At 63.9% G+C, this 25,486-nt stretch overlaps 1 protein-coding gene across 2 annotated transcripts in view; it reads right to left on the bottom strand.

The window, feature by feature from the left end:
- The window catches only part of HPSE2 (heparanase 2 (inactive)), a 177,599-nt gene that overhangs the window by 132,862 nt on the left and 19,251 nt on the right, over positions 1-25,486 (bottom strand). For both annotated transcript variants that reach the window (XR_012905505.1, XM_075934461.1), the window contains exon 3: positions 18,815-18,976. Coding sequence is in view for 1 of the 2 variants with exons in the window: in XM_075934461.1 (XP_075790576.1) it covers positions 18,815-18,976 (162 nt within the window). In the remaining variant the exon portion in view is untranslated. The remainder of the gene's footprint in view (positions 1-18,814; positions 18,977-25,486) is intronic.

Genomic DNA, 25,486 nt, shown 5'->3' with positions numbered 1-25,486 from the left:
CTTTCCATAACACAAGAACGAGGGGTCACCAAATGAAATGAACAGGCAGCAGGTTTCAAACTAACCAAAGGAAATTCTTCACCATACAACACACCGTCCACCTGTGGAACTCCTTCCTGGGTGGCTCACTGGATGCTAGACAAATTCTGAGTAAGAATAAGATGCCATTTTTTAGCAGAGGGCAATAATTAACCATCAATCAACTCGAGCCCGAGTAACCACATGTGCTGGTGGGTATTCCAGGATCTGTGCTGACTCTCAGGGAAGCTACATGTCAGGGCTGTTCTCCACTCTGGCACTTCCAGGGGGCCCACAAAGACCTTAAATAGACCTTGCCTCTACTGGCTCTGGTTACAAAAACTCCCCCGGAGTCACAGGTTCACTGAATGGGGGGGGGGAGTGAATAGCTGACACCATCAAGTGATTTTATCCCTAAAACCAGGGGTGAACACTTGGATTCTTCCCCAGGGAACCTCAAGCTCTTTTGCCCCAAACAAGCTTGAAAAAAGAAAAGAGAAAAGCAAGCTGCAGTCTCTGGCTGCTGACCTCTTGAGGTATGCAGACACACACAGACAGACAGCTCCGTACTTCCCAGGACACAAGAATCAATTGTCACCTTAAAAAGTGATTTGTATTAACACAACAAAAGATACACGTTGTAAAGCAGACTTGGTTGCTAGATGTTACAGAGCAACTAAGGAAAACAAATCAAAACAGAGAGGAAGTCTCTGGTAACAATTCTCAGATGGTAAATGGGGAGGGGAGGCAGAGATTCACACAGAGCAGTTCAAACCAAACCACAAAAATAAAGAAAAAATTACCCTGATTGTGACTAGATCCACTTTGCCCCTAATTCTTTTTTTTTTTTTTACTCATGACTCCTTCTGGGTTCAGTCAATTTCCATGCCCTGAATTCCTCGGAGGCATGGCAGCCCTGCCTGGGTTTAAATCATTCAGTGTCTCTCGCCTGGTTTAACTCTCCCACACAAAGCAAGCAAGCGAGGGTTCTAGATCCAATTCACAGTTCAGCACACTGTCTCGATTGGTTCTCCTGGCCCCTGGCCAACCCCTCTGCTAGCTACCTGAGTTTAACCCCTTCGTCGCCAGGTGCTGGCCAGCCCTCCTCCTGCCCAGCACACGCTACAACCACAGCTCTGCGCAAGGTCACTTCCTGGCTTGGAACTCGTCCTTGCCTGATAGCAGCGACAGATTCCACGGGCCTGAGCCCGCACCAGCCCTGCGCTGGCTCCCGGCTCGCTCCTAGGGTTACTCTTGCTTTGTTCCAAACCTGCTCGACTCTCACGCCTGGTTCTGATCTTTGGCTCCAGTTCTGGGCCTGTCTGTCACCACATTCACCACTAGGCCTGACGACAGTCGCTCCGCTCCCTGTGTCTGACAGCTGTCAGGGGATGTTGCAAAGGCCAAAAGTACAACAGGGTTTAAAAGAGATTTGCCTAAGTTCATGGAAGACAGGTCCCTCGACGGCTAAAGACTCCACGTGTCCCTAGCCCTCGGACTGCTAGAAGCTGGGACTGGACAGCCGGGGAGGGGTCGTTTGATAATTCCCCCTTTCGGTTCATTCCCTCTGGAGCACCAGGCCATGGCTGGAAAACAGGACACTGGATTCGATGGGCTATAGTCCGAGCCAGCATGGCTGCTCCTAGTCTGCCCTGGAGCAAGAAGGCGCACACAGCAATCGCTTGGATGTCTGGGAAGGAGCCAAGGTACCCATGTTATGAGCATGTGTCACATGGAAGACGGGGCATTGCCCACAGCAACGGGAGAGGCAAAGGTCAGTTCTGAGCACGTGGAGCTGGTGGCAGCTCGTGTGGGCAGTCGTGTCAGAGATCGCCCGACACACAGGCCTGGATGGAAGAAGAGAGTTGAGAGGGGAGAATTAGCCTCTGGCAGGTCACCAGCCTCCACACCCGCACGAAGCGTCTCTCCAGGAGAGGCCTGTGTCCAGAGCCCTAGAGGACGCCTAGAAAGAGGAGAGCGGAGACACTCAAAGACGGGTCAGAAAGCTGCAGACCTGGGGGTGCCAAGCCATGGAAGCCGATGGCCAAGGAGAACAGGGAGGCTCTGTCCTGTTCCATCGCTGCAGTGACCGTTAGAGGAAGAAGCCTAATTTCAGTGCCAGGCAAAGCGGCTGAAGCGATAGTAAAAGTCCCGAATTCATCACACGCCAAGGTGCGCGAGCACAAGGCGCTGAGGAGTCTGCAGAGGGAAACCGAGCCTGCCCCGCCCACCAGGGCTCTTTGATGGGGGCGGGGGGGCGACGCGCCGAGTGCCCTTGGAACTCTGGGAAAGCCTTTGGCAAAGCCTCCCCTGGACTGGTGACTGGCTAAAGGACAGCCCCCAAGGGAAGGGCTAAATGCCGAGGTGAACAGCGAGGTCCAGAGTGTGACCTGGGGTGTTCGGAGAGTCACACCGCATCTGGAAACGGGGGTAGACCAGGGAAGCGGCAACATCTGGAAAGGGCACCCAAGCACTCAAGCCGGCTGTGACGTTCCGAAGGGCGCCCACGCAACGGGGTGATCGGGCAGCACAATGGCCGGTGAAATTCAGTGGTGATAAAAGTAAAGCAACGTACCCTGGGAAACATGGCTCCAACGAGCCATACAAGCCGGCGGGGTCTTAACGGGCCGTTACCACGCAAGGGAGATCTCGGAGTCCCTATGGCTAGTGCTCTGAAAATCTCTGCTCTTTGTGGAACGGGACAAAAAAAGCTGCCAATGTTAGGAACCAGTAATAAAGGGCTAGATAAGAAGACAGAAAGTGTCATAGTGCCACGATACATCTATGGTTCTGCTCACCCACTGGGAAAGTACAGAGAAGAGGAATAAATATTCTAAGCGATAGGGAACAGATTCCTTATAAAGAGAGACGAAGCAGATTGGGACTTTTCAGCCTCAAAGAGATGACTAGTGGGGGATATGAGAGAGACTGATAAAATCATTAATGGTAGGGAGAATTAGTGGTGTGCAGAAAGGCGACTGGGTAACAAAAGGGCCAAGGAAATTGAATGTTGATAAACGTGATGTAATGCACATGGGAAAAGAGAATCCCAACCCCACATACAACATGGAGGGGACTAATTTGGCTACAACTACTCCAGAGAGATCTTGGAGTCACTGTGGAGAGCTCTCTGAAGACGGCCACTCCGTGTGCAGCAGCCGTCACAAAAGCAAAGAGAATGTTAGGAGTCATTTAGAAAGGGATAGAGAATAAGACAGAGAATATGGTATTGCCTCTCTATAAATCTATGGTGTGCCCACATCTTGAATACTGCACACAGATGTGGTCGCCTCATCTCAGAAAAGATATACTGGCATTGGAAAAGGTTCAGAAAAGGGCAAAAAAACCGATGAAGGGTTTGGAACTGGTCCCATATGAGGAAAGATTAAAAAGACTGGGACTTTTCAGTTTAGAAAAGAGGAGATGAAGGGGGGATAGGAGACAGGTCTATAAAATCATGAGTGGTGTGGAAAAAATGAATAAGGAAAAGTGATTTACTTGTTCCCGTCACGTAGGAACGAGGGGTCACCCAATGAAATGAACAGGTAGCAGGTTTAAAACAAACAGAAGGAAGTTCTTCTTCACGCAGCGCACGGTTGGCCTGTGGAACTCCTCGCCACAGGAGGTTTGAAGACCAGGATTTTAACAGGGTTGAAGAAAGAGCCAGATAGATTCCTGGAGGTTCGGTCCATCAATGGCTACTAGCCAGGATGTGCCCCGGCCTCTGTGTGTCAGGGGCTGGGAATGGGCGACAGAGGAGGGATCACGTGAGGATTCCCTGCTCTGTTCCCTCCCTCTGGGGCACCTGGCGGTGGCCCCTGCTGGCAGACAGGACACTAGGCTGGCTGGACCTTGGCTCTGACCCCGTCTGGCCGCTCTGATGTTCCTAATGCCAGGAGCCCCAGAGGGAGTGAACAGAGCAGGGATCCCTCCCCTGCCGCCCCGCCCGTTCTGCCAAGCAGGAAGCGTTATTTACCTCTGTGCCTAACACAAAGCCCGGGGCACCATGAAGCAAACAGGCAGGGGGCTAGGACTAAGATGAAGAAGGGCTCTTCAGCCAGCACGCAGCCGGGACGCTGCGAAGACCAGAACAAGAACGGGGATCGGAAAAGAACGAGGTACGCTCCTGGCGCACAGTGGCTATGGGCAGGCGCAGCCCCATCTCCATGTCCCTCGACCCGTGACTGCCACTTCCTGGGGCTGGGCGTGGAGGACGGATCGCTCCAGTGGCCCTGTTCTATCGGTTCTTTCGGGAGCCAGCCAGGCTCAGCTAGAGGGAGCGCCGGTCTGACCCAGCCTGGCTCTCCTTGCGGCGCTGAGCTGCTGTCCGACAGACGGCCGAGGGCAGCCGAGGGCCCCGGACTCCTGAGACGTTTGGGAAGTAGATTAGTGCCTCGCTGCGGGACGCTTGCTGGCGTGCAATCAGCGAGGACACAGATGAATGTGCACAGCCTAGGCCAGGCCGTGGCAGCGGAAAAGAGCCCTTCCCCTTCCGCCGCCGCATTCGCCCGGCAGCAGGGGCGCCCGGCTTGGCTCCGACACAGACAGACTGCTCACGCTGGGAGGAATTCTCCTTCGCCAGTCGGATTCCAGCTGAGGCGGCCATGTTAAATGAAAACCAAACCACATCTGGGGGAAATGATTCATCCTCCCTCCCTGAGGTTTCAGAGGCATTTCATCCTGCGCCTGGAGAGTTGGACCTGCAGCCGGGGGGCTGGAAAGCCAGAGCAGGTAGCTTAGGAGGCCCAGCTCCCCACTCCGCGTGTCCGGGAAAAGCAGAGAAAGGCTGGAAAACTCGTTTGCAGTCCTGGGTCCCAGGGAGCAGCCAGCGCCATGGGGAGAAGGTGCAGGGCATCCCAGAGCAGCAAAGGCCCCAGGCTCTACAATGCTGAAAGCAACAGGGCGTTAGGTGCCTTGAAACCCCTGCGATGGCTCCGTGAGCCACAGGGCAGTCGGGCACCGGGTGCCTTCCATACTGTCTGGGGAGAGACCGCGCCAGCCAGCGCCAGCCACAGGCTGAGAGGGGCGCCTCTGTCCAGGCTCTGGGGTAGCCGTGAGCAGCGCTGGGGTTTCCTGCAGGAGTGGGGCAGGCACCAGACTTGCTCCACACCAAATGGCTGGAGACGGAGATGCTGCTGCCTCCCACGTTAGAGCTGCAGGTTCCGGGCGCTCGCCTGGGAGGAGGGGAAAGCGTCTGCACAGTCCCCTCCTCTGCCAGGGTATGTCTACACTGCCACCCTACTTCGAACTAGGGGACCCTGGACCTGGGTCTCCCACGCCACGGGGAGCGCCCTAGCCTCTGGCCTCCGGGGCCCGCATGCTCCTGTTAGAACTGCCCCCCGGGGCTAGAGCCAAAGTGCCCCTGGAGCAGGGACCTGGACGCAGCGTCCCTCCTTCCCACGTGGCACCCAGGCCTGTGGGCTTGACAGGCATCTCCGCTCTCTCTGGCCCACGGCAGCTCTGGGGAGCACGGCGAGTGGGACCTGGCAGGGCAGGGCAGGGCAGGGCAGGGCAGCTCTGGGGAGCACGGCGAGTGGGACCTGGCAGGGCAGGGCAGGGCAGCTCTGGGGAGCACGGCGAGTGGGACCTGGCAGGGCAGGGCAGCTCTGGGGAGCACGGCGAGTGGGACCTGGCAGGGCAGGGCAGAGCAGCTCTGGGGAGCACGGCGAGTGGGACCTGGCAGGGCAGGGCAGCTCTGGGGAGCACGGCGAGTGGGACCTGGCAGGGCAGGGCAGAGCAGCTCTGGGGAGCACGGCGAGTGGGACCTGGCAGGGCAGGGCAGCTCTGGGGAGCATGGCGAGTGGGACCTGGCAGGGCAGGGCAGGGCAGCTCTGGGGAGCACGGCGAGTGGGACCTGGCAGGGCAGGGCAGGGCAGCTCTGGGGAGCACGGCGAGTGGGACCTGGCAGGGCAGGGCAGCTCTGGGGAGCACGGCGAGTGGGACCTGGCAGGGCAGGGCAGGGCAGCTCTGGGGAGCACGGCGAGTGGGACCTGGCAGGGCAGGGCAGGGCAGCTCTGGGGAGCACGGCGAGTGGGACCTGGCAGGGCAGGGCAGCTCTGGGGAGCACGGCGAGTGGGACCTGGCAGGGCAGGGCAGGGCAGGGCAGGGCAGCTCTGGGGAGCACGACGAGTGGGACCTGGCAGGGCAGGGCAGGGCAGGGCAGGGCAGGGCAGGGCAGGGCAGCTCTGGGGAGCACGGCGAGTGGGACCTGCAGCTCCCCGGCGCGCACCCGAGTCCCGTCCCCCTGCTCCTAACACTGCCCTGCTCTGCAGCCACATCAGGGCTCAGGCGTCACAGCACTCACCTGTCCCCTGCCCTGCCGCTGGCAATGACTCCGCCCCCAGGGTACCGCCGCCAGCTCCTCCTCCGCCTGGATTTTGAATTCAGACTCCCAGGCCAGACTGCGATGGCCCAGCCTGCACGGGCGGAGGCGAGAGGATGCCCGGGAACTTCCGAGGGCAGAGCTGCGAGGAACACGTCCCACCTGGACTGGACAACGGCTGGGGATGGGGCAGCTACACAGCCCTTGGCAAAGGGCCCCGGCTGGGAATTACTCACCAGCCACATCTGACACCCTATTTTGCACTGAATGTGTCTGGCTTCAGCTTGCAGCCCTTGGGAGGGCCCGTGTGAGCGGTATCGTATTGGCCATGTCCTTGTTTCCAAACAAGCCTCCAGGAGAGCTGCTTGGAGCCCCCCGCACCTAGGGAAATAGCCGCGGCGGAACGTCAGCTTGTGCCACAGCCCGCCCCGAGGCCTGAGCAGCCGGCGACCTGCGGGTGGGTTCGGGACCCGTTGGGAGGAAAGCACGGCCAGGCTGATCTTGGCAAGTGACGCCCCGAGCCAGGCACACTAGTGTCACCGTGCCCCCGCCTTTCCCTGCATGCGCTGCAGTCGCTGGCTTGTTCCTGCCGTAGGGCACCGTGAGCGCAGATCCCGGTAGAGGTCTCCTATCAACCACCACCCTGGGCCCCAGAGCCTCCCTTCTAGGTGATTCTGGAGTTCCCTCTCCAGAGGGGAGAGCCCTCCGCTCCGCTGTCAGGAGAAGGCATCTGCAGCCTGCTGGATCCCCCCATTTGCACACATCCGCCTGGTAAAGAGTTCCCCGAGCCGACACTTCCTTGGGCCAGACGGCAGCCGGGTGCTCCCAGAGTTCTCCGCTCCCTGCCTATGTACACGTGCATAAACAGCCCCAGCGTCACAGGAGACCAGCGCAGACGGGATCTTACGGGTAAAAACCAGATGTTCCCAACCTTCCTTAACTACGCTCTATTTTATATCTGGCTCTTGCGTGGATTTATGGCCAAGGAAGGGATGTTACTACATTAACTCCTGGAGGGGGTGGATGATAAAAACTGGAAAGGAAGAGCCAGACAAGGCAAAGAGAAGCTGTCCAGAGGGCTGCAACTGGAGAAGCATGACGAATGGGCAGCGCTGTTTTCGAGGGCTCCAGCAGAACGGCAGATTGCCTGGCTGGGAGTGATTGTCCGCAGCTGGAGCATCGCACAGAGACCATCTGGTATTTCTTAACCGTGCTTCCCCAGGTGATCTGACTCTTGGAATGCCCCAGCAGAGAGAAGAACTGGAGGGATTGTGAGGTTGGGTTTTATTTCCAACGTCCCCCTAATTAGTGAATGGAACCTTGTGTGAGTCAGTTTCAGCTTCTCCTCTGCATCCACGGCTCGCGCTGCCTGTTCCACTGAAAGCTGTGGAGCTAATTCCTGGGCTTTGTCTGTCTGTTCTAGGAAATTCGGTAATTGCACCTGGTAGCACAGGGCACCAACAGCGCCATGGGGTCAGAAATGCCCCACACTGCAAAGCCAAGCTCACTGCACTGCAGGCTTTCCAAGGCGGCTTTCAGCCGGAGCTGCAGGCAGATCTGTACGCCTCCGTCCCAGCCAAGCTCAGCGCTGCCTGGGGCTTGCCACTGAGATCCAGTGTGAGACGGCCAGGAGAGCTCCGGAGGGCGCAGGGCGTGGGCTACACGCCAGTCTCGTTCCCAGGATCACTGGCCTGCTTCCGATGCTTTTCTCTCGCGCGCTCCGGGCTAATCGCTTCAGGCACACACACACTCGTGTGCTGGAGACAGAACACTTCCATGTCACTAGTGCAAAGGCAATGGGCGTGCTTCGCACGCTGGCCAAGGAGGTTGCTCCTCTCACTGAATTAGGAGAGTCAGAACCAAGCCAGCGAAGAGAGGACCAAGCTGCAAATAATAAGTGAACAGATGGAAAAATGGTTTGGAGTCGGCAGAGGAACAAATCCTTGGAACCAAACTGCGTTCCCACCAGCAGGCAGTGCCCCTGCCGAGCACTGAGCTTAGACGGCAGCCCCGTCATCCAAGTGGAAAGATTATCCGGCTCTCTCCTGCCGGACCAGACTCGCCAGCTCTCGCCCCTTCCCTCTCTTCTGTACTGCACAAGAGGCGCAGCCATGGCACAGACTGTCCTCAGACCTGCAGCCCGCCGGCCCCTGGGGACGAGCCCCACAGACACAGGCTGCCTGGCTGCCCCACAGCGGAAGGCGGCTGCCCTCTGGAGGGGTGCGGTGCCACCACTTCGAACACGCTGGCCTGGCACAAGGCTGGGAACTGCCACCGCCAGTCTTGGTGCAGAGAACAGCTGCTAAGGCCTGGTGTCTCTGCAACCCCCTCCCCCCCGCAGCAGCCGTTCACATCTCCACCCCCGACCTGCCAGCCCAGCCTCTGCACCTCCAGTCCTGGCCCGAGTGCAGAGCCAGTCCGGTGGACGCCATGGAGAACAACGCAGCCGCCACCCAGGAACGCTCCCGGAAAGGCGTCACTCGGCGCTGCATGGCCCCATGGCGGGAGGGGCCTTCTGTGCACCCAGGTCCCTACGCCCAAACCATTGGGAAGACGAGATTTTCTGCCACTGCCGCTCGCCAGGCCCCTCCCAGCCGCGCGAGAGGCGCTGGGGCTCCAGCCATTTTTCACATTTGCAACTGATGAGCGAGCCCCAAGATGCTGGGGCCCTGGGCTGCCAAGCCTGGAGGTGTCAGGACTCAGCCCTGGCACAGGAACACCAGGGTGCAGCCAAGAGCTGTGAACCACAGCGCACACCCCCGTGCTGAGACCGCGCGGCAGCCCTGGCCGGCAGCACGTCTCCTGATGGGAGATAACGGGCCGTTCCAAGCCAGCTCCCAGCTCCCAGCTGCTGGATTTCCAGTCACTACCTGCTGCGATACCAGCACCGGCGGGGAGGTCACGGGGCGGGCCCTAGCAGGCGCTCTCTACTGGACGGATGACGACGAACGGCCCCATGTTTCTCGGGCCCCGGGGGGCCTGGCCGCCCGCTGAAGCGGTGTCAGCGTGTCACGGGGACCTGGGAGACACTTCCTGCCTGCAAGTGACTCAGCTGCCAGGCTCCCCCTTCATAGGATCCAGGGGATCGTGGGGCATGGCGCAGCCCCAGTGGTGAGGCCCCGATGCAAACCTTGAGCGTGGATCTGGGCACAGCAGGGGACATCGCTGCTCAGCTCCTGCCCCGGCAGCGAGTTCATGGGGCGCGGGACACTCTCCGGTGATCATTTGCAATGGGTGACAAATGACAGCGGGGCAAAGGAAGGGCCCTGCAGCCCCGTGGCTCCTGTGGCAAGCCAGAGACAACGGGGAGAGGCCAGAGGTCAGCCCAGAGCCTGCGCCCCACACGAGGCCGAGGGTGGAGAACGGGGCTGTGCGGTGCGCGTGTGACGGCGCGTTGGGGTTCTCCCGTCTCCTGCACCCCCGTAGTGGCACGAACAGACTCCACCAGCCAGTAGAGTAGAGGGAGTGTATCGCTTCTCCAGGGTACAGCACAGCACAGCACAGATGTCATCTGGTTACAGGGCAGGCCCAGGATGCCTCAGCCCCCCTTGATATGGGGGAGCCTGGGCCCCTAAATTCCAGCCCCTTTCCCTAGGCTGTCTCCTCCATGATCCCAGCCAGAAACTAAACTCTCTTCCAGCCCTGCCCCCAGCCAGGGGCGGCATCCACCTTCCTTTGTTTCTCTCCTTGGGGCGTAGCTGGTCAGACAGGTTCATAGAATCATAGAATAATAGGACTGGAAGGGACCTCGAGAGGTCATCGAGTCCAGCCCCCCGCCCTCAAGGCAGGACCAAGCTCCGTCTACACCATCCCTGACAGATGTCTATCTAACCTGTTCTTAAATATCTCCAGAGAGGGAGATTCCACCACCTCCCTTGGCAATTTATTCCAATATTTGACCACCCTGACAGTTAGGAATTTTTTCCTAATGTCCAATCTAAACCTCCCCTGCTGCACTTTAAGCCCATTACTCCTTGTCCTGTCCTCAGAAACCAAGAGGAACAAATTTTCTCCTTCCTCCTTGTGACACCCTTTTAGATATTTGAAAACCGCTATCATGTCCCCCCTTAATCTTCTTTTTTCCAAACTAAACAAGCCCAGTTCATGAAGCCTGGCTTCATAGGTCATGTTCTCTAGACCTTTAATCATTCTTGTCGCTCTTCTCTGTACCCTTTCCAATTTCTCCACATCTTTCTTGAAATGTGGCGCCCAGAACTGGACACAGTACTCCAGCTGAGGCCTAACTAGTGCAGAGTAGAGCGGCAGAATGACTTCACGAGTTTTGCTTACAACACACCTGTTGATACAACCTAGAATCATATTTGCTTTTTTTGCAACAGCATCACACTGTTGACTCATATTCAACTTGTGGTCCACTATGACCCCTAGATCCCTTTCCGCCATGCTCCTTCCTAGACAGTCGCTTCCCATCTTGTATGTATGGAACTGATTGTTCCTTCCTAAGTGGAGCACTTTGCATTTCTCTTTATTAAACCTCATCTTGTTTACCTCTGACCATTTCTCTAACTTGCTAAGGTCATTTTGAATTATGTCCCTATCCTCCAAAGAAGTCGCAACCCCACCCAGTTTGGTATCATCTGCAAACTTAATAAGCGTACTCTCTATCCCAATATCTACATCATTGATGAAGATATTGAACAGTACGGGTCCCAAAACAGACCCTTGCGGAACTCCACTTGTTATCCCTTTCCAGCAGGATTTAGAACCGTTAACAACAACTCTCTGACTACGGTTATCCAGCCAATTATGCGCCCACCTTATCGTGGCCCTATCTAAGTTATATTTGCCTAGTTTATCAATAAGAATATCATGCGAGACCGTATCAAATGCCTTACTAAAGTCTAGGTATAAGTCTAGGTCCATGGTCCCCAACCTGGTGCCCGCGGAGCAATCTGGGCCCGGGAGCACCGGCTCTGGCGCCAGCCTTGGCCCCGGCCCCGCGGCGCTTACGGGGGGAGCGGCGCTTACGGGGGGGGGCGCCGGCCTCGGGCGCGCGGCTATGGGGGGGGGCCCGGCCCCGTGGCTATGGGGGGGGGCCGCCCCCGGGCATGCGGCTGGGGGGGGGCCGCCCCCGGGCGGGCAAGTGTCCCCGCCCCCTGGCGCCCGCCAACCTGAAAAGGTTGGGGACCACTGGTCTAGGTTGAGAGACCCTGGCCTAGTGACTCACCCCCTGCCCTGCTGGGCCGTGCTGCAGCCAGTGGGGGTCACCCCCAGCCCACTGCCCAGCACAGCAACCAGCAAGGTGCCTGAGATTCCAAGCCGGCCCGAGAGCGACGCTCCAGGCAGCCTGCGCCCCGGCCCAGCCCGTTCACTCCGACACGAGCCCTCGGTCCAGGCCTCCCGGGCGTCCCGCCCTCGTGCTGCTTCTCCGGCCCTTCTGCCCCGCTGCCAGCCCCAGCGCTGCCTTTCCTGCCTGCCGCATGCTCCCCGCCCACCCCATTCCCTGAGGTGGGCGGCCCCCTTGCAGCCAAGGCGATGGATGGTCGTGGGCCCTGCACACCTCCGGAGGGGAGCCACTCAGAAGCACCGCGGGGCGACGCTGGCACAGACACTCGTCCCCGTGAGAGACGGCGCAGCAGGGCTGCTGCCGGGACCCAGCTGTGACGTAGTGGGGGTACCTGGCTGGTTTCTATGCTGCTGGCTCTGGGGGAACCCCCACTGGCTGCCGTGGGTACCACGACCCAGCAAAACAGGATGAGTCACTATGCAAACCAGTGGCCAGACACCCCCCATGGAGAGGAACAAAGGAAGGTGGAATGCTGCCTTGGCTGGGGGGCAGGGCTGGAAGTGAGTTAGTTGGTTGGTGGCTGTCTGTGAGGATGGATGAGACAGCCTAGGGAGAGGAGCTGGAGTTTAGGGGCCCAGTCTCCCCCATCTCAAGGGGGCCTGAGGCATCCTAGCCCAGTTCCTGTAACCAGATTACATCTGTGCTGCGCTGTGCTGGAGGAGCAATAAACCACCCTCAATTCCACTGGCTGGTACAGTCTGTTTGTGCCATTTCGGGGTGCAGGAGACGGGGAACCCCCAATGCGCCGTCACACTGGTGTCAGGGGTGGGATGCACTGCACCCCGTGGATGGAGCTTCCAGCGGCAAGCGACAAGGCGCAGTAGAAGCAAGAGCCCTGGAGCCAGGCGTGCTGGAGACAGAGCGAAGCGGTTCCTGGGAATCGGGGGGCGCTGCAGCACTAGACTGGTGAGTCTGCACCGAGGGGCCAAGCGGGCAGATGGCCTACGCCCGACTCTTGAAGGCAGAGCTGGTGGGGCTGTGCAGAGAGAGGGGCTTGCCTGTGCGGAAAGCAACCAAGGCCCAGCTGATTACCCAGCTGGAAGAGAATGACCAGCCACAGGGCCAGGATCTTGTCCCCAGGGGAAGCAGCCAGACCCCCCCTGAGAGTGTGTCAGGCTCAGAGAGGGGGAGGAGCGCTGGAACCCACCGGAGAGATGAGACAGCGTCTCCCGGGAGGCCTGCAAGCCGTAGCCCATCTAGGGCAGGGGCCAGCCAAGCGGAGCTGCGGCGGCTGGAGATCCAGCTGCGGATCAGGGAATTGGAAGTAGAGGACCGAGAGAAGGAGCGCCAGGACCGAGAGAGGCAGCGGCAGCATGAGCTGGCCATGGCAGAGCGGAGAACCGGCGGGGCACCGGCTGCGCCAAGTGCGGATGGGCCCCAGGGTCCCAGGACTGCCAGGCGCCTGGAGAGGCTCGTGGTGGCCCAATTGAAGGACGTGGGCGACATAGACGGGTTCCTCAGCTCCTTTGAGAGGGCCTGTGGACTGCAACGGGTTCCCCCAGCTGACTGGCTGCAGGAGCTCATCCCCGCACTGAGCCAGGAGGCGGCCGGAGTGCTCAGTCAGCTGGAGGACCTACAGCCAGGGGATTACAACCGAGTCAAGGAGGCCCTGCTGCACAAGTTCGGGCTGACCCCCGAGATGTACAGGAAGGAGTTCCGGGGGGTACAGAAAGGGCCACGGGAGACCTATGTGGACCTGGCCTCCCGCCTGGCGCAATACTGCCGCAAGTGGGTGTCTGGAGTCGGAGCCCAGACCGCAGAGGAGCTGCTCAAGCTGGTCATGATGGAGCAGTTCTATGAAGCGTGCCCACCCAAACTGAGGCTGTGGCTCAAGGACCGGAGACCAGAGAACCCCCAGGAGGCCGGGAGACTGGCGGATGAGTTCACGGAGAGCCGGTCCGGGTGTGAACGGGAGTCCCGGAGAGAGAGGGAACCGCGCAGAGACCGGATCTCGGCTGAGCGACGGAGGGAGTCAACTACGGGGCGAGACCAAGGAACAGGTCGTCTGCGCCCCAGAGAACCAGCCAGGGCCTGGACAGAGACAACCCAAAGCCTAACTTGCCATTGCTGTGGGCAAAAAGGCCACAAGAGGGCTCAGTGCACCAGGTCCCAGGACCGGGGACTTTCCAGGGTTAACTGGCTGGGGCGGGAGGAAGGGCAGGCTGCCCCAGAGGCAGGGGCTGGCAGGCAAACCTCAGCTCAGAGAGAGGGGAAGGATGCTCAGTGCACCTCCCCTGGGAGGTCTGATTCTCAGGAGGCGGATTTCTCCGTGTACCGGGTGGGGGCAGGACGGCCCCTGCGGAGCGAGTGCCTCATACCCCTGGAGGTGGATGGTAGGAAGGTGACGGGCTTCTGGGACACGGGGGCGGAGGTGACTCTGGCCCGATCTGACATAGTGGCCCAGGAGCGGATACTACCCCACGCGCAGCTGACCCTGAAGGGCATAGACGGGTCCCCGTTTAAGGTGCCTGTAGCCAGGGTGCATCTGAAATGGGGGGCGAAGGAAGGCCTCAAGGAAGTGGGGGTGCACCCGCACTTGCCCACCGAGGTGCTGATGGGGAATGACCTAGAGGAGTGGCCCCATGAATCCCAGCGGGCTCTAGTCACTACCTGGAGCCAGAGCCAGCAGGGGGCTGACAACGTGGGTCCAGGGAAGGACTCCTGGCAGCGTCCTCAGGGTCCCATCCCAGTGGACACGGGGTCCAGCCAGGCTGGGACTCCGGACCTAGGCAGAGGTGGGGGACAGGTCCCGATCCCTGCCTCAGCAGCTGAATTCCAGGCTGAGGTGCAGGCAGACCCCTCCTTGCAGAGGCTGAGGGACCAGGCTGGCCTCCGTGCAGCTCGGCCCCGGGGGAGAGGTGGCCAGGAGAGATTCCTGCGGGAGCGTGGGCTCCTGTTCCGTGAGTGGCTTCCCCCCAGGAAGGCGAGGGCATGGGGGGTCCAGCGGCAGCTGGTCGTCCCCCGAAAGTATCGCCTCAAGCTGCTGTATTTGGCCCACAATGTCCCCATTGGGGGCCACCGGGGGATCCGGAGCACCCGGCTAAAGCTGCTCCAGCACTTCTATTGGCCGGGAATCTTTACAGCCGTGCAGCGGTACTGCCGGTCCTGTGACTCCTGCCAGAGGGGCGGGAAGGCCCAAGACAGTAGGAAAGCGGCTTGGGGGTCTCTACCCCGGATAGACCCTCTGGGCTTGCTGAGAGAGTTATGGGAGGGGAAGTCCTCCCTGGATGGAGCATCGGGGGTGGAAGCCGCCCTGGCTGTCCAGAGAAGGCTCGCTGGGCTCATGGCCCCGGCCCGAGAGACCCTGGCCAGAGATCAAGGCCAGTGGAAGGGTGGGTGTGACCCCCGAGGACAGGCCTGTGCCAGTCGCCCTGGAGCGTTGCGGCGAGTGGACAGAGGGAAGCCAGCTCATGTGGGGCCTCCCCACGGCCGGCCTGAGTCAAGGGGAGCACCCATGTCCCCAGGGCAGGTTCCCGCGCAGAGGACCCGAACTTCCCTAGGTCACGAGCGGAGTGACCCTGCTCAGTTCGCTCTCGGAGGGGGGAGAACTGTGACGTAGTGGGGGTACCTGGCTGGTTTCTATGCTGCTGGCTCTGGGGGAACCCCCACTGGCTGCCGTGGGTACCACGACCCAGCAAAACAGGATGAGTCACTATGCAAACCAGTGGCCAGACACCCCCCATGGAGAGGAACAAAGGAAGGTGGAATGCTGCCTTGGCTGGGGGGCAGGGCTGGAAGTGAGTTAGTTGGTTGGTGGCTGTCTGTGAGGATGGATGAGACAGCCTAGGGAGAGGAGCTGGAGTTTAGGGGCCCAGTCTCCCCCATCTCAAGGGGGCCTGAGGCATCCTAGCCCAGTTCCTGTAACCAGATTACATCTGTGCTGCGCTGTGCTGGAGGAGCAATAAACCACCCTCAATTCCACTGGCTGGTACAGTCTGTTTGTGCCATTTCGGGGTGCAGGAGACGGGGAACCCCCAATGCGCCATCACACCAGCTTCCCCGCCTCCCAGGGGGTCCTGGCCAGCAGCAAGGCAGCGCGCAGAGCACAGCCCAGGAGGACGGCCGTGCGGGTTCGCTGGGCTGACGAGGGTCTCCGGCCGGGCAGGCGGACTGCACAATGCCATCCACAGGCCACACTGCCAGCTGCAGCTGCTTGATCTTGGACTTGCTGGAGACCCTGGGCCAAGCTGATTTTCCCCAGGGGGCAGGGCAGCTGGCTGGCCAGGCACCCCCTGGCCATAGGACCCGGCCAGCTTGGCCGCTGTGCTCCGCTGGCTCCCAAGAGGTCTCCTGCAGGGACTGCCCCCCAGGGGAAGATTTGCTGCCCTGTCAACGGGTGGCGTTCCCCCGGCTATCCCTGTGCAGGCGCCTGCTGCCGCCGGCTCCCTGCGACAGGGCGCTCGGCCCTGCAGGACGAAGGGATCTCGCCCCTCCCTGCCGGTCTGTAAAGCAGACCGAGGCCGCGTTGCCTGGCCTGGCCCACACGTGCCTCGCGGTGCGCAGAGAGCTCAAGCAGGCTGAGGTGCACCCTGGATTCCTGGGGTCTCGGGGCGTCTGGCCGTGCTCCCCACGCCAATAGAGGCATCCCCGACGAGCTCCCTGACCGCTGCGCCTCATCCCCAGGAGGGAGCGTGGAACTCGGGGGGTGGCAGCCGAGTGCGACTGTGCGGGAAGTGAGCCCAGCGGACCTGCCACGCCGGGGGGCTCGCCCATTTCACCAGCCCCACCAGAGTCTGGCCCGCGCCAGCTGGATCTGGCTTGGTGAGCAAGCCCCTAACAAAGCTCTTCCGAGCAGACCCCCCCACCCGCTGTGCCTGTCGGATCGCGACGGTAGGAAGTCCCTCTCCAGCCGCTGTCCAGGCCTCGCAGCCCACTCCGGAGAGACGCGAGTCCCCGAGAAGGGAAATGTTTACACACATTAGTCTAGCCCTGGTTAAATATTATGCTTAGCTGTCTGGAGTCTGTTCCCAGGCGCGGGCTGTGAAATCAAAGATTAAACTTCGTAACAATTATGGCGCTAGGCTGCTGAAATTCAAAGGGAGTTCAAGGCCATTAAAATGGTTTTACCGCTGGTATTAAAATGAAATGACTCTGCCTTCCCCAGCACCTGGAGCGCCCATCGTCGGGACTCCCCTGCCCACAGCCCTGAAAGGGTGAGCAGGTCCAGAGCCGCGCGGGCAGGGTCTGTGCGAACGGGAGCAGTGCCCCGGAGCACATGGAGGGCAGCCCCTGCTCTGGGGACCGTGGGGTTAGTGCAAAGTACGCAGGCTGTCGGGGCGAGCTGGCAGCAGAGTCCAACAGTCGTACTGGGAATAGACAGCCAAGCAGACTGTGCTAGTGAGCCCAGGAAATGGCTCTGACCAGCCCACGCAAACGCCCGGCTCTCTGGCCAACGCATGGTCAGCCACATTCACAGCCACAGGCCCCGTGGCCAAAGCCCCTGTGCCCAGGTCCCACGGGCGCCCCAGCTCCAACGCAGCCAGCGCCGGGGGGGGGAAGGAAGGGGGAAGCTCACTGGTAGCTCGTGCTGGTTTGCCCCTCGTGCCGGGACGACACAGAAGGAGGGGTCTGTGGTCCGGGTCTCACTTTGCTGGGAGATTTGCAGCTTTGCAAGGGAGGGGCCGCCAGGCCGGGAACACACCAGGCGGCACAGACAGCACCAATCTCTGCTCCCTTCCCTCCGCCCCCTACCCCAGGAGTCTGCCACCCCCACCACAGTCACTGCCACCCCCAGCCGCCCACTGAGCAGCCTCGATTGGATCCATTCCCTGCTCCTCCTTGAAACGTCTGGTTAATTCTGCTGTGCTGCAGGAGCGACGGCTGTGAGCCGCGGGACCCCCTCCTCTGCCCCTCACCGCCTGCAGACCTGAGCCCTCTCGGGTGTCCCCTCCCGCCTCCAGGTTCTCCCCCAGCTAATGCAAACATTACCAGGAACAGAGCGTCTCCGCTCGCCTGGGCCATTATCAGGTTCTCCTTGCTCTTTAGTATTTACTGGGTTCATGCAAAGTGCATGTCGGAGAAAAAATGAACTGCAGCTAAGACTCCAAATTTAGTAATTGCTGCAGCCCCAGCTGACATGGATGCTTAGCAGGGAGAGGTCTGCAGCCCTCTCTTTGCTTCTGCATTGTGCTCTGCCACCTGGCCCCTGCGCCAGGTGCCTGGAGCTGCCACCTACAGCACTCGGCACAGTCCCTCTGCCACACTCAGCAAACCCCAGGGACCCGCCACTCAGCACGGCCGGGGGACCCCGGCACAAGCACACCCGGCCGGGGGACCCCGGCACAAGCACACCCGGCCGAGGACGCCGGCACAAGCACACCCGGCCGGGGACCCCAGCACAAGCACACCCGTCCGGGGGACCCCAGCACAAGCACACCCGGCCAAGGACGCCGGCACAAGCACACCCGGCCGGGGGACCCCAGCACAAGCACACCCGGCCGAGGACGCCGGCACAAGCACACCCGGCCGGGGAAGCCGGCACAAGCACTCCCGGCCGAGGACGCCGGCACAAGCACACCCGTCCGGGGGACACCGGCACAAGCACAGCCGGCCGGGGAAGCCGGCACAAGCACTCCCGGCCGAGGACGCCGGCACAAGCACACCCGGCCGAGGACGCCGGCACAAGCACACCCGGCCGGGGACCCCGGCACAAGCACAGCCGGCCGGGGAAGCCGGCACAAGCACACCCGGCCGGGGACGCCGGCACAAGCACACCCGGCCGGGGACGCCGGCACAAGCACACCCAGCCGGGGACGCCGGCACAAGCACAGCCGGCCGAGGACGCCGGCACACCTGGCCAGGCTCCAGCCACGGTGCGTTGACTCAGGGCAGGGACTATGGGGCAGGTGAGCTGTGCCACACCCTGTTGTAACACCTGCGCTCAGCGAACCGGGCTCATTAGAAAAGCTGAATTGAAGCCTCACTCTGGAGGCCGCTGGCTCGCCTTTTCCTTGTGCGTCTCCACGGCAACGCTTAACGGCAGCATCTGTGTTGGCCTTGGGTGTCTCCCGTGACCTGAGCGTGTGGCTCCAGCCACGGCGAGGGGACCCTTCTCAGGCCCTGTCCCCGCCCGGTACACGCTGGAGTGTCGCTGGCTTTCCAGTCCCTCCCAGCCAACCGCGGCCTGGCCCCAGCTCCGGGAGCCAGAGCCGGCCTTGCAGCCTTACCTGTTAACGTCAGGTTGCTGTAGGTGTTGGAAAACTGCTCCTTTAACAAAACCAAGTGCATCTGAGCCGCCTTCTCTCGCTGCAGTTCCAGCATCACGTCCGGGTGCTGGGCCGTCTTGCAGCCTTTCTGCTTGTCCAGGGCGATGGCGCTCCGCACAATGTCTGGGGGACAGAGGAGACGGACGCTGCTCAGCTGTCGGTTCAGCCAGAGGCTTGGCTCTGAGGCAGCCGACACTACCCCCAATACACATTAGCGGGCATGAAAACACACGGCCAGGGCCAGCCCCGCCGGGCGCTGCCACCCCGGTTACCTTCGCCCCTCGGGCCTACATCCCCGCAGGCCTCCCTCTGACTGAGCACTGCTCGGAGGCAGCAGCCGCCCCCCACGGCTTAGCCCGCTAACGCTCGCTCCCCGTCACCGGCGAGTCCTGGGGCGCCACGACCCCACCCCAGCATCCGCAGCCAGATAGGACTCCGCCAGCGTAGCACAGAGGGGTCATTGCTGCTCCAGATCCAGCCCAGCCTGGGGCGGATGCAGGCAGCGCAGGACAGGCCGACAGCCCTGGGGGAGGGGTTCCAGGCCCGTGAACCCCCTGCACTGCTTAGTCTGCTCCCTCCACGCTCGCCCCCCCTCCCTTTGTCCAGACCCTTCCCTGCGCAGCTGAGAACCTCGGGCCATGGTCTGCAGGGCCCTGGGGCGCCCCCCGCTGGGCAGTGCTCACGCAGGCCAGTAGGGGTCGCCCACCGCCCAAGCCTAGCCCCAGGGCCACTAGCATAGACAGCCTGCCCCCCCCCCCGCCCCGTCGCACTCTCAGGCCTCCTTGTCCCCGGCTTCGCTGCCAGTGATAAACGCAGGGAGTTAGGGCCTCGGCCTCCTCGTAGCCCCAGACACGCCGGGGACACGCGGCTGCAGGACCCTGCGCCAGCCCTACTCATCCTCCTTGGCTTGGACCTGGGCAGCTTGGAGCGCGGGGCCTGCGCCCTTTGCACCGCCCCGTCCCTGCGCCCCACAGCAAGCACGTGGGGCGACAGGCGGCCGGCACGGAGTCTCTCCGCATCACTGCGCTACGGCTGCTCCCGTGTTCTCACAGCCCCCAAGCCGCCGGCCCGCCATGGAGACCGAGCGGCAAAGGAAGGGAAAAGGTGAGAAAGCGAAGCTGTGACTGCGCCCGGCTCCGGACGGGAGGAGAGCGGGAATGCAGGTCTCTGTGAGGACCGCCCGCCGCGGGGTCCTCCGATCCTGCACCCCCGTGGCAGCCAGAACCGGCTCCGCCAGGCGTAGAACTGAGAGGGGTTCACTGCTCCTTCAGGGTACAGCCCAGCCCATACGGGACGTGGCTACAGGGGCCAGGGCGCCTCAGACCCAGGGTTAGGGGTCCATCGCCCTGGCCCCCAGCTTAGCCACTGCTCTCCATGCTTCCCCGACAGCCACTGCCCCCCTCCCAGCCCTGCCCCCCAGCCAGGTGCTGGTCTCCACCCCCCTCCCTTTGTCTCTCCCTGGGCGGCTGAGCCTGGGTGTCTGGGTTAATCCAGGCGTGGGAGAGTCAGTGAGAATCCCCCATCCCAGCGCAGGGGACCCCGGGTACAGAGGAGACAGACCCCACTACGCCACTGCCAGCCCCCCACCGCAAGGAAAGCTGGCGCCATTCCCTCCGGCCATTCCTAGCCACGGGGGCACCCCTCTGGCTGGCTCCTCTGCCCCCGGAGGCCAGGTGCTCTGGCAGGGCTGGCCGCGGGCCCCACACCGGCTAGGGACTCAGCGGGCTCAGGGTGGCGCTGCAGCACGTCCCGCGGGCTGGATACAGGGTGTGCTCAGCGCTGGGTGCAGCCCCCGTTCTTCGACGGGCACGGCTGCAGGCCTTGGAGCGAGGGAACCGTGCAGCATACGGGTCCGTTTGGCCCGGGAGCGCCCCCAGATCCCCTCCCGCCCCTTGCCTCCTGCTCCAGGGCCCGTGGGGGCCAATATGGAGCAGGCTGGCCGGGTGCACCGTGGCCCCATCTTGCAGCCAGGGATTCGGGCGGGAAGGGGGGCTGATAGTCTGGGGATCGGGCGGGATCCTGGGGCTCATCCCACACAAACGCAAACTCTGCCCCCACTTAACCAATGCAGGGAACCTGCCTCCGGGTTAGCCCCCCCGCTTGCTCTGCAGCCCCACGTCACCCGGCCGATGTTCTCCAGCCAGGGGTCAGCCGGCAGCCCAGCCCTGGCTGCTCCGGGCCAGCCACCCGGGAAGGCAACCCCAGCTGTGCACACACCTCTGGCGCCCCGGCCCCTCGTCCCTGGCCAGCCGGGCCCTGCTGAGCGGGCAGAGACCTGCTGGCGCACGAGGGGGCTGCAGGAAGCGGTGCTGGTTAGGTGCGTGGGGGGCTGCCCCCCAGCTCTCAAGCCCTGGCGGGAGGGGCCGGGGGGGCCCATCCGCTCCCTTGGGCTGGCCAAGTGCTGGCGTGACCCAGACCCGATTCCCCGTCGCCGGCCCAGAGACGGTGCATTGGCGCTGCCCCTCCACGGCTCCTGAGCTGCAGCCCCAGAGAGGGATCTCTGGGGAGCCACGGACCAGACGCCGGCCCTGACACAGACCCTGGTCCTGGCTGTGTGCCAAGGCCAGGCAGGCACCACGGGCACCGGGCACCGAGCACCGGGCACCTCCACCTGCTGGGTCTGAAACAGCCCTTCAACTGGGCCCCTGATGCTCTGCTCTGCCCCCACTGCCCCCTAGCTCCTCACAGGGACCCCCGCCCCCACCTGTACCCCCCTGTCTCCTATCCCTAAACAGTGACCTCCGCCCCCGCCTGTACCCCCTGTCTCCTACCCCCCAACTCAAGGACCCCCGAGCCCCCGTCTCCTACCCTTAAACACAGGGAGCCCCTGTCTCCTACCCCTCAACTTAGGGACCCCCACCTGTGCCCCCCAGTCTCCTACCCCTAAAGAGGGAACCCCACCCCCCGTCTCCTACCCCTAAAGACAGGGACCCCCGCCCCCATCTCCTACCCCTAAAGACAGGGAACCCCACCCCCGCCTGTGCCCCCCGTCTCCTACCCCTAAAGACAGGGACCCCCGACCCCGTCTCCTACCCCTAAACACAGGGAACCCCACCCCCGCCTGTGCCCCCCGTCTCCTACCCCTAAACACAGGGAACCCTGCCCCCCGTCTCCTACCCCTAAACACAGGGAACCCCACCCCTGCCTGTGCCCCCCGTTTCCTACCCCTAAACACAGGGAACCCCACCCCTGCCTGGGCCCCCCGTTTCCTACCCCTAAAGACAGGGAACCCCGCCCCCCGTCTCCTACCCCTAAACACAGGGACCCCTGCCTGTATCCCCCATCTCCTACCCCTAAACACAGGGCCCTACCCCCGCCTGTAACCCTAGCCTCCCAGTCTCCTACCCTTAATCTCAGGGACTCCTCCGCCCCCTGCCTGCAATCATCATGTGACCCCCGCCCCACTGAAGGGTTAGGGGTCTGAAGTATTGACACCCCCTGCATGCAGGGAGATCACATTGCCCTGTGCTGAGCACAGGAACGGGGGGAAACGGCCGTAGTCAGTGAGTTCAGGGGCGCCAAGATAAACGTTCACGTAACACCAGGCTGACCCCAGAGTCTGCACCCCCGCCCCAACTGGAACCCCCATGTCTGGCCCCTCCTTGAAACCCACACCCCAAGCCCAGACGCTGTACCCCTTCTTACACCCCAAACCCCTCATCCCTGGCCCTCCCCCCACCTCCGGGGCAAGGAGGGAGGGAGGAAGGGGGACGGCGCGGGGGGGGTAGAAAATTGGCAGCCCCGAGACAGCAGGGGCTGGGCTGACGGGCCCCGTGTGCTGCACCTTGCCCAGCCGTCCCCCCTCGGGCCGTGGCTGCACAGGGGTCCTGGCCCCGCCAGGCCCCCTGGGGGGAGGCACAAACGGGCGATCTCCCGTTTCAGAAAATGTGGGGATACCTGGGCAGCTGAAGCAGGGGAGGGGCGCAGGGCCCCCTCCGCACAGGAAACGCAGGGCAGCGAACCCCCCGTTGGGGTACGACGGCTGCAGCTCGCCCGCCCCACCGGGGCTTTGCGCTTAGCCCACGTCAGAGGGCTGGGCTCATGTTCCGCCAAAGTAGTGAAATCAGGCGGCGCCCGGCACGTACGGGCTCCGGAGCCTCGCGGCCCATTGCTGCACCCAGCCTGCGCCGTGCCGGCGGGCGTCCACGCGGGCTCCGGAGCCTCGCGGCCCATTGCTGCACCCAGCCTGCGCCGTGCCGGCGGGCGTCCACGCGGGCTCCGGAGCCTCGCGGCCATTGCTGCACCCAGCCTGCACCGTGCCGGCGGGCGTCCACGCGGGCTCCGGAGCCTCGCGGCCATTGCTGCACCCAGCCTGCGCCGTGCCGGCGGGCGTCCACGCGGGCCCCGGAGCCTCGCGGCCATTGCTGCACCCAGCCTGCGCCGTGCCGGCGGGCGTCCACGCGGGCTCCGGAGCCTCGCGGCCCATTGCTGCACCCAGCCTGCGCCGTGCCGGCGGGCGTCCACGCGGGCTCCGGAGCCTCGCGGCCCATTGCTGCACCCAGCCTGCGCCGTGCCGGCGGGCGTCCACGCGGGCCCCGGAGCCTCGCGGCCCATTGCTGCACCCAGCCTGCGCCGTGCCGGCGGGCGTCCACGCGGGCTCCGGAGCCTCGCGGCCCATTGCTGCACCCAGCCTGCGCCGGGCCGGCGGGCGTCCACGCGGGCCCCGGAGCCTCGCGGCCCATTGCTGCACCCAGCCTGCGCCGTGCCGGCGGGCGTCCACGCGGGCTCCGGAGCCTCGCGGCCCATTGCTGCACCCAGCCTGCGCCGGGCCGGCGGGCGTCCACGCGGGCCCCGGAGCCTCGCGGCCATTGCTGCACCCAGCCTGCGCCGTGCCGGCGGGCCCCGGAGCCTCGCGGCCCATTGCTGCACCCAGCCTGCGCCGTGCCGGCGGGCGTCCACGCGGGCTCCGGAGCCTCGCGGCCATTGCTGCACCCAGCCTGCGCCGTGCCGGCGGGCGTCCACGCGGGCCCTGGAGCCTCGCGGCCCGTTGCTGCACCCAGCCTGCGCCGTGCCGGCGGGCGTCCACGCGGGCCCCGGAGCCTCGCGGCCCATTGCTGCACCCAGCCTGCGCCGTGCCGGCGGGCGTCCACGCGGGCTCCGGAGCCTCGCGGCCCATTGCTGCACCCAGCCTGCGCCGTGCCGGCGGGCCCCGGAGCCTCGCGGCCCATTGCTGCACCCAGCCTGCGCCGTGCCGGCGGGCGTCCACGCGGGCTCCGGAGCCTCGCGGCCCATTGCTGCACCCAGCCTGCGCCGTGCCGGCGGGCGTCCACGCGGGCCCCGGAGCCTCGCGGCCATTGCTGCACCCAGCCTGCGCCGTGCCGGCGGGCGTCCACGCGGGCCCCGGAGCCTCGCGGCCCATTGCTGCACCCAGCCTGCGCCGTGCCGGCGGGCGTCCACGCGGGCCCCGGAGCCTCGCGGCCCATTGCTGTACCCAGCCTGCGCCGTGCCGGCGGGCGTCCACGCGGGCCCCGGAGCCTCGCGGCCCATTGCTGCACCCAGCCTGCGCCGTGCCGGCGGGCGTCCACGCGGGCCCCGGAGCCTCGCGGCCCATTGCTGCACCCAGCCTGCGCCGTGCCGGCGGGCGTCCACGCGGGCCCCGGAGCCTCGCGGCCATTGCTGCACCCAGCCTGCGCCGTGCCGGCGGGCGTCCACGCGGGCCCCGGAGCCTCGCGGCCCATTGCTGCACCCAGCCTGCGCCGTGCCGGCGGGCGTCCACGCGGGCTCCGGAGCCTCGCGGCCATTGCTGCACCCAGCCTGCGCCGTGCCGGCGGGCGTCCACGCGGGCTCCGGAGCCTCGCGGCCATTGCTGCACCCAGCCTGCGCCGTGCCGGCGGGCGTCCACGCGGGCTCCGGAGCCTCGCGGCCCATTGCTGCACCCAGCCTGCGCCGTGCCGGCGGGCGTCCACGCGGGCCCCGGAGCCTCGCGGCCATTGCTGCACCCAGCCTGCGCCGTGCCGGCGGGCGTCCACGCGGGCTCCGGAGCCTCGCGGCCCATTGCTGCACCCAGCCTGCGCCGTGCCGGCGGGCGTCCACGCGGGCCCTGGAGCCTCGCGGCCCGTTGCTGCACCCAGCCTGCGCCGTGCCGGCGGGCGTCCACGCGGGCCCCGGAGCCTCGCGGCCCATTGCTGCACCCAGCCTGCACCGTGCCGGCGGGCGTCCACGCGGGCTCCGGAGCCTCGCGGCCCATTGCTGCACCCAGCCTGCGCCGTGCCGGCGGGCGTCCACGCGGGCTCCGGAGCCTCGCGGCCCATTGCTGCACCCAGCCTGCGCCGTGCCGGCGGGCGTCCACGCGGGCCCCGGAGCCTCGCGGCCCATTGCTGCACCCAGCCTGCGCCGTGCCGGCGGGCGTCCACGCGGGCCCTGGAGCCTCGCGGCCCGTTGCTGCACCCAGCCTGCGCCGTGCCGGCGGGCGTCCACGCGGGCCCCGGAGCCTCGCGGCCCATTGCTGCACCCAGCCTGCGCCGTGCCGGCGGGCGTCCACGCGGGCTCCGGAGCCTCGCGGCCCATTGCTGCACCCAGCCTGCGCCGTGCCGGCGGGCGTCCACGCGGGCCCCGGAGCCTCGCGGCCATTGCTGCACCCAGCCTGCGCCGTGCCGGCGGGCGTCCACGCGGGCTCCGGAGCCTCGCGGCCCG

This window comes from Pelodiscus sinensis, chromosome 8 (assembly GCF_049634645.1).
Source record: "Pelodiscus sinensis isolate JC-2024 chromosome 8, ASM4963464v1, whole genome shotgun sequence".
Classification (NCBI taxonomy): Eukaryota; Metazoa; Chordata; order Testudines; family Trionychidae; genus Pelodiscus; species Pelodiscus sinensis.
Note: the sequence above shows the minus strand (reverse complement) of the source record. Positions and strands in the feature narration are given on the sequence as shown.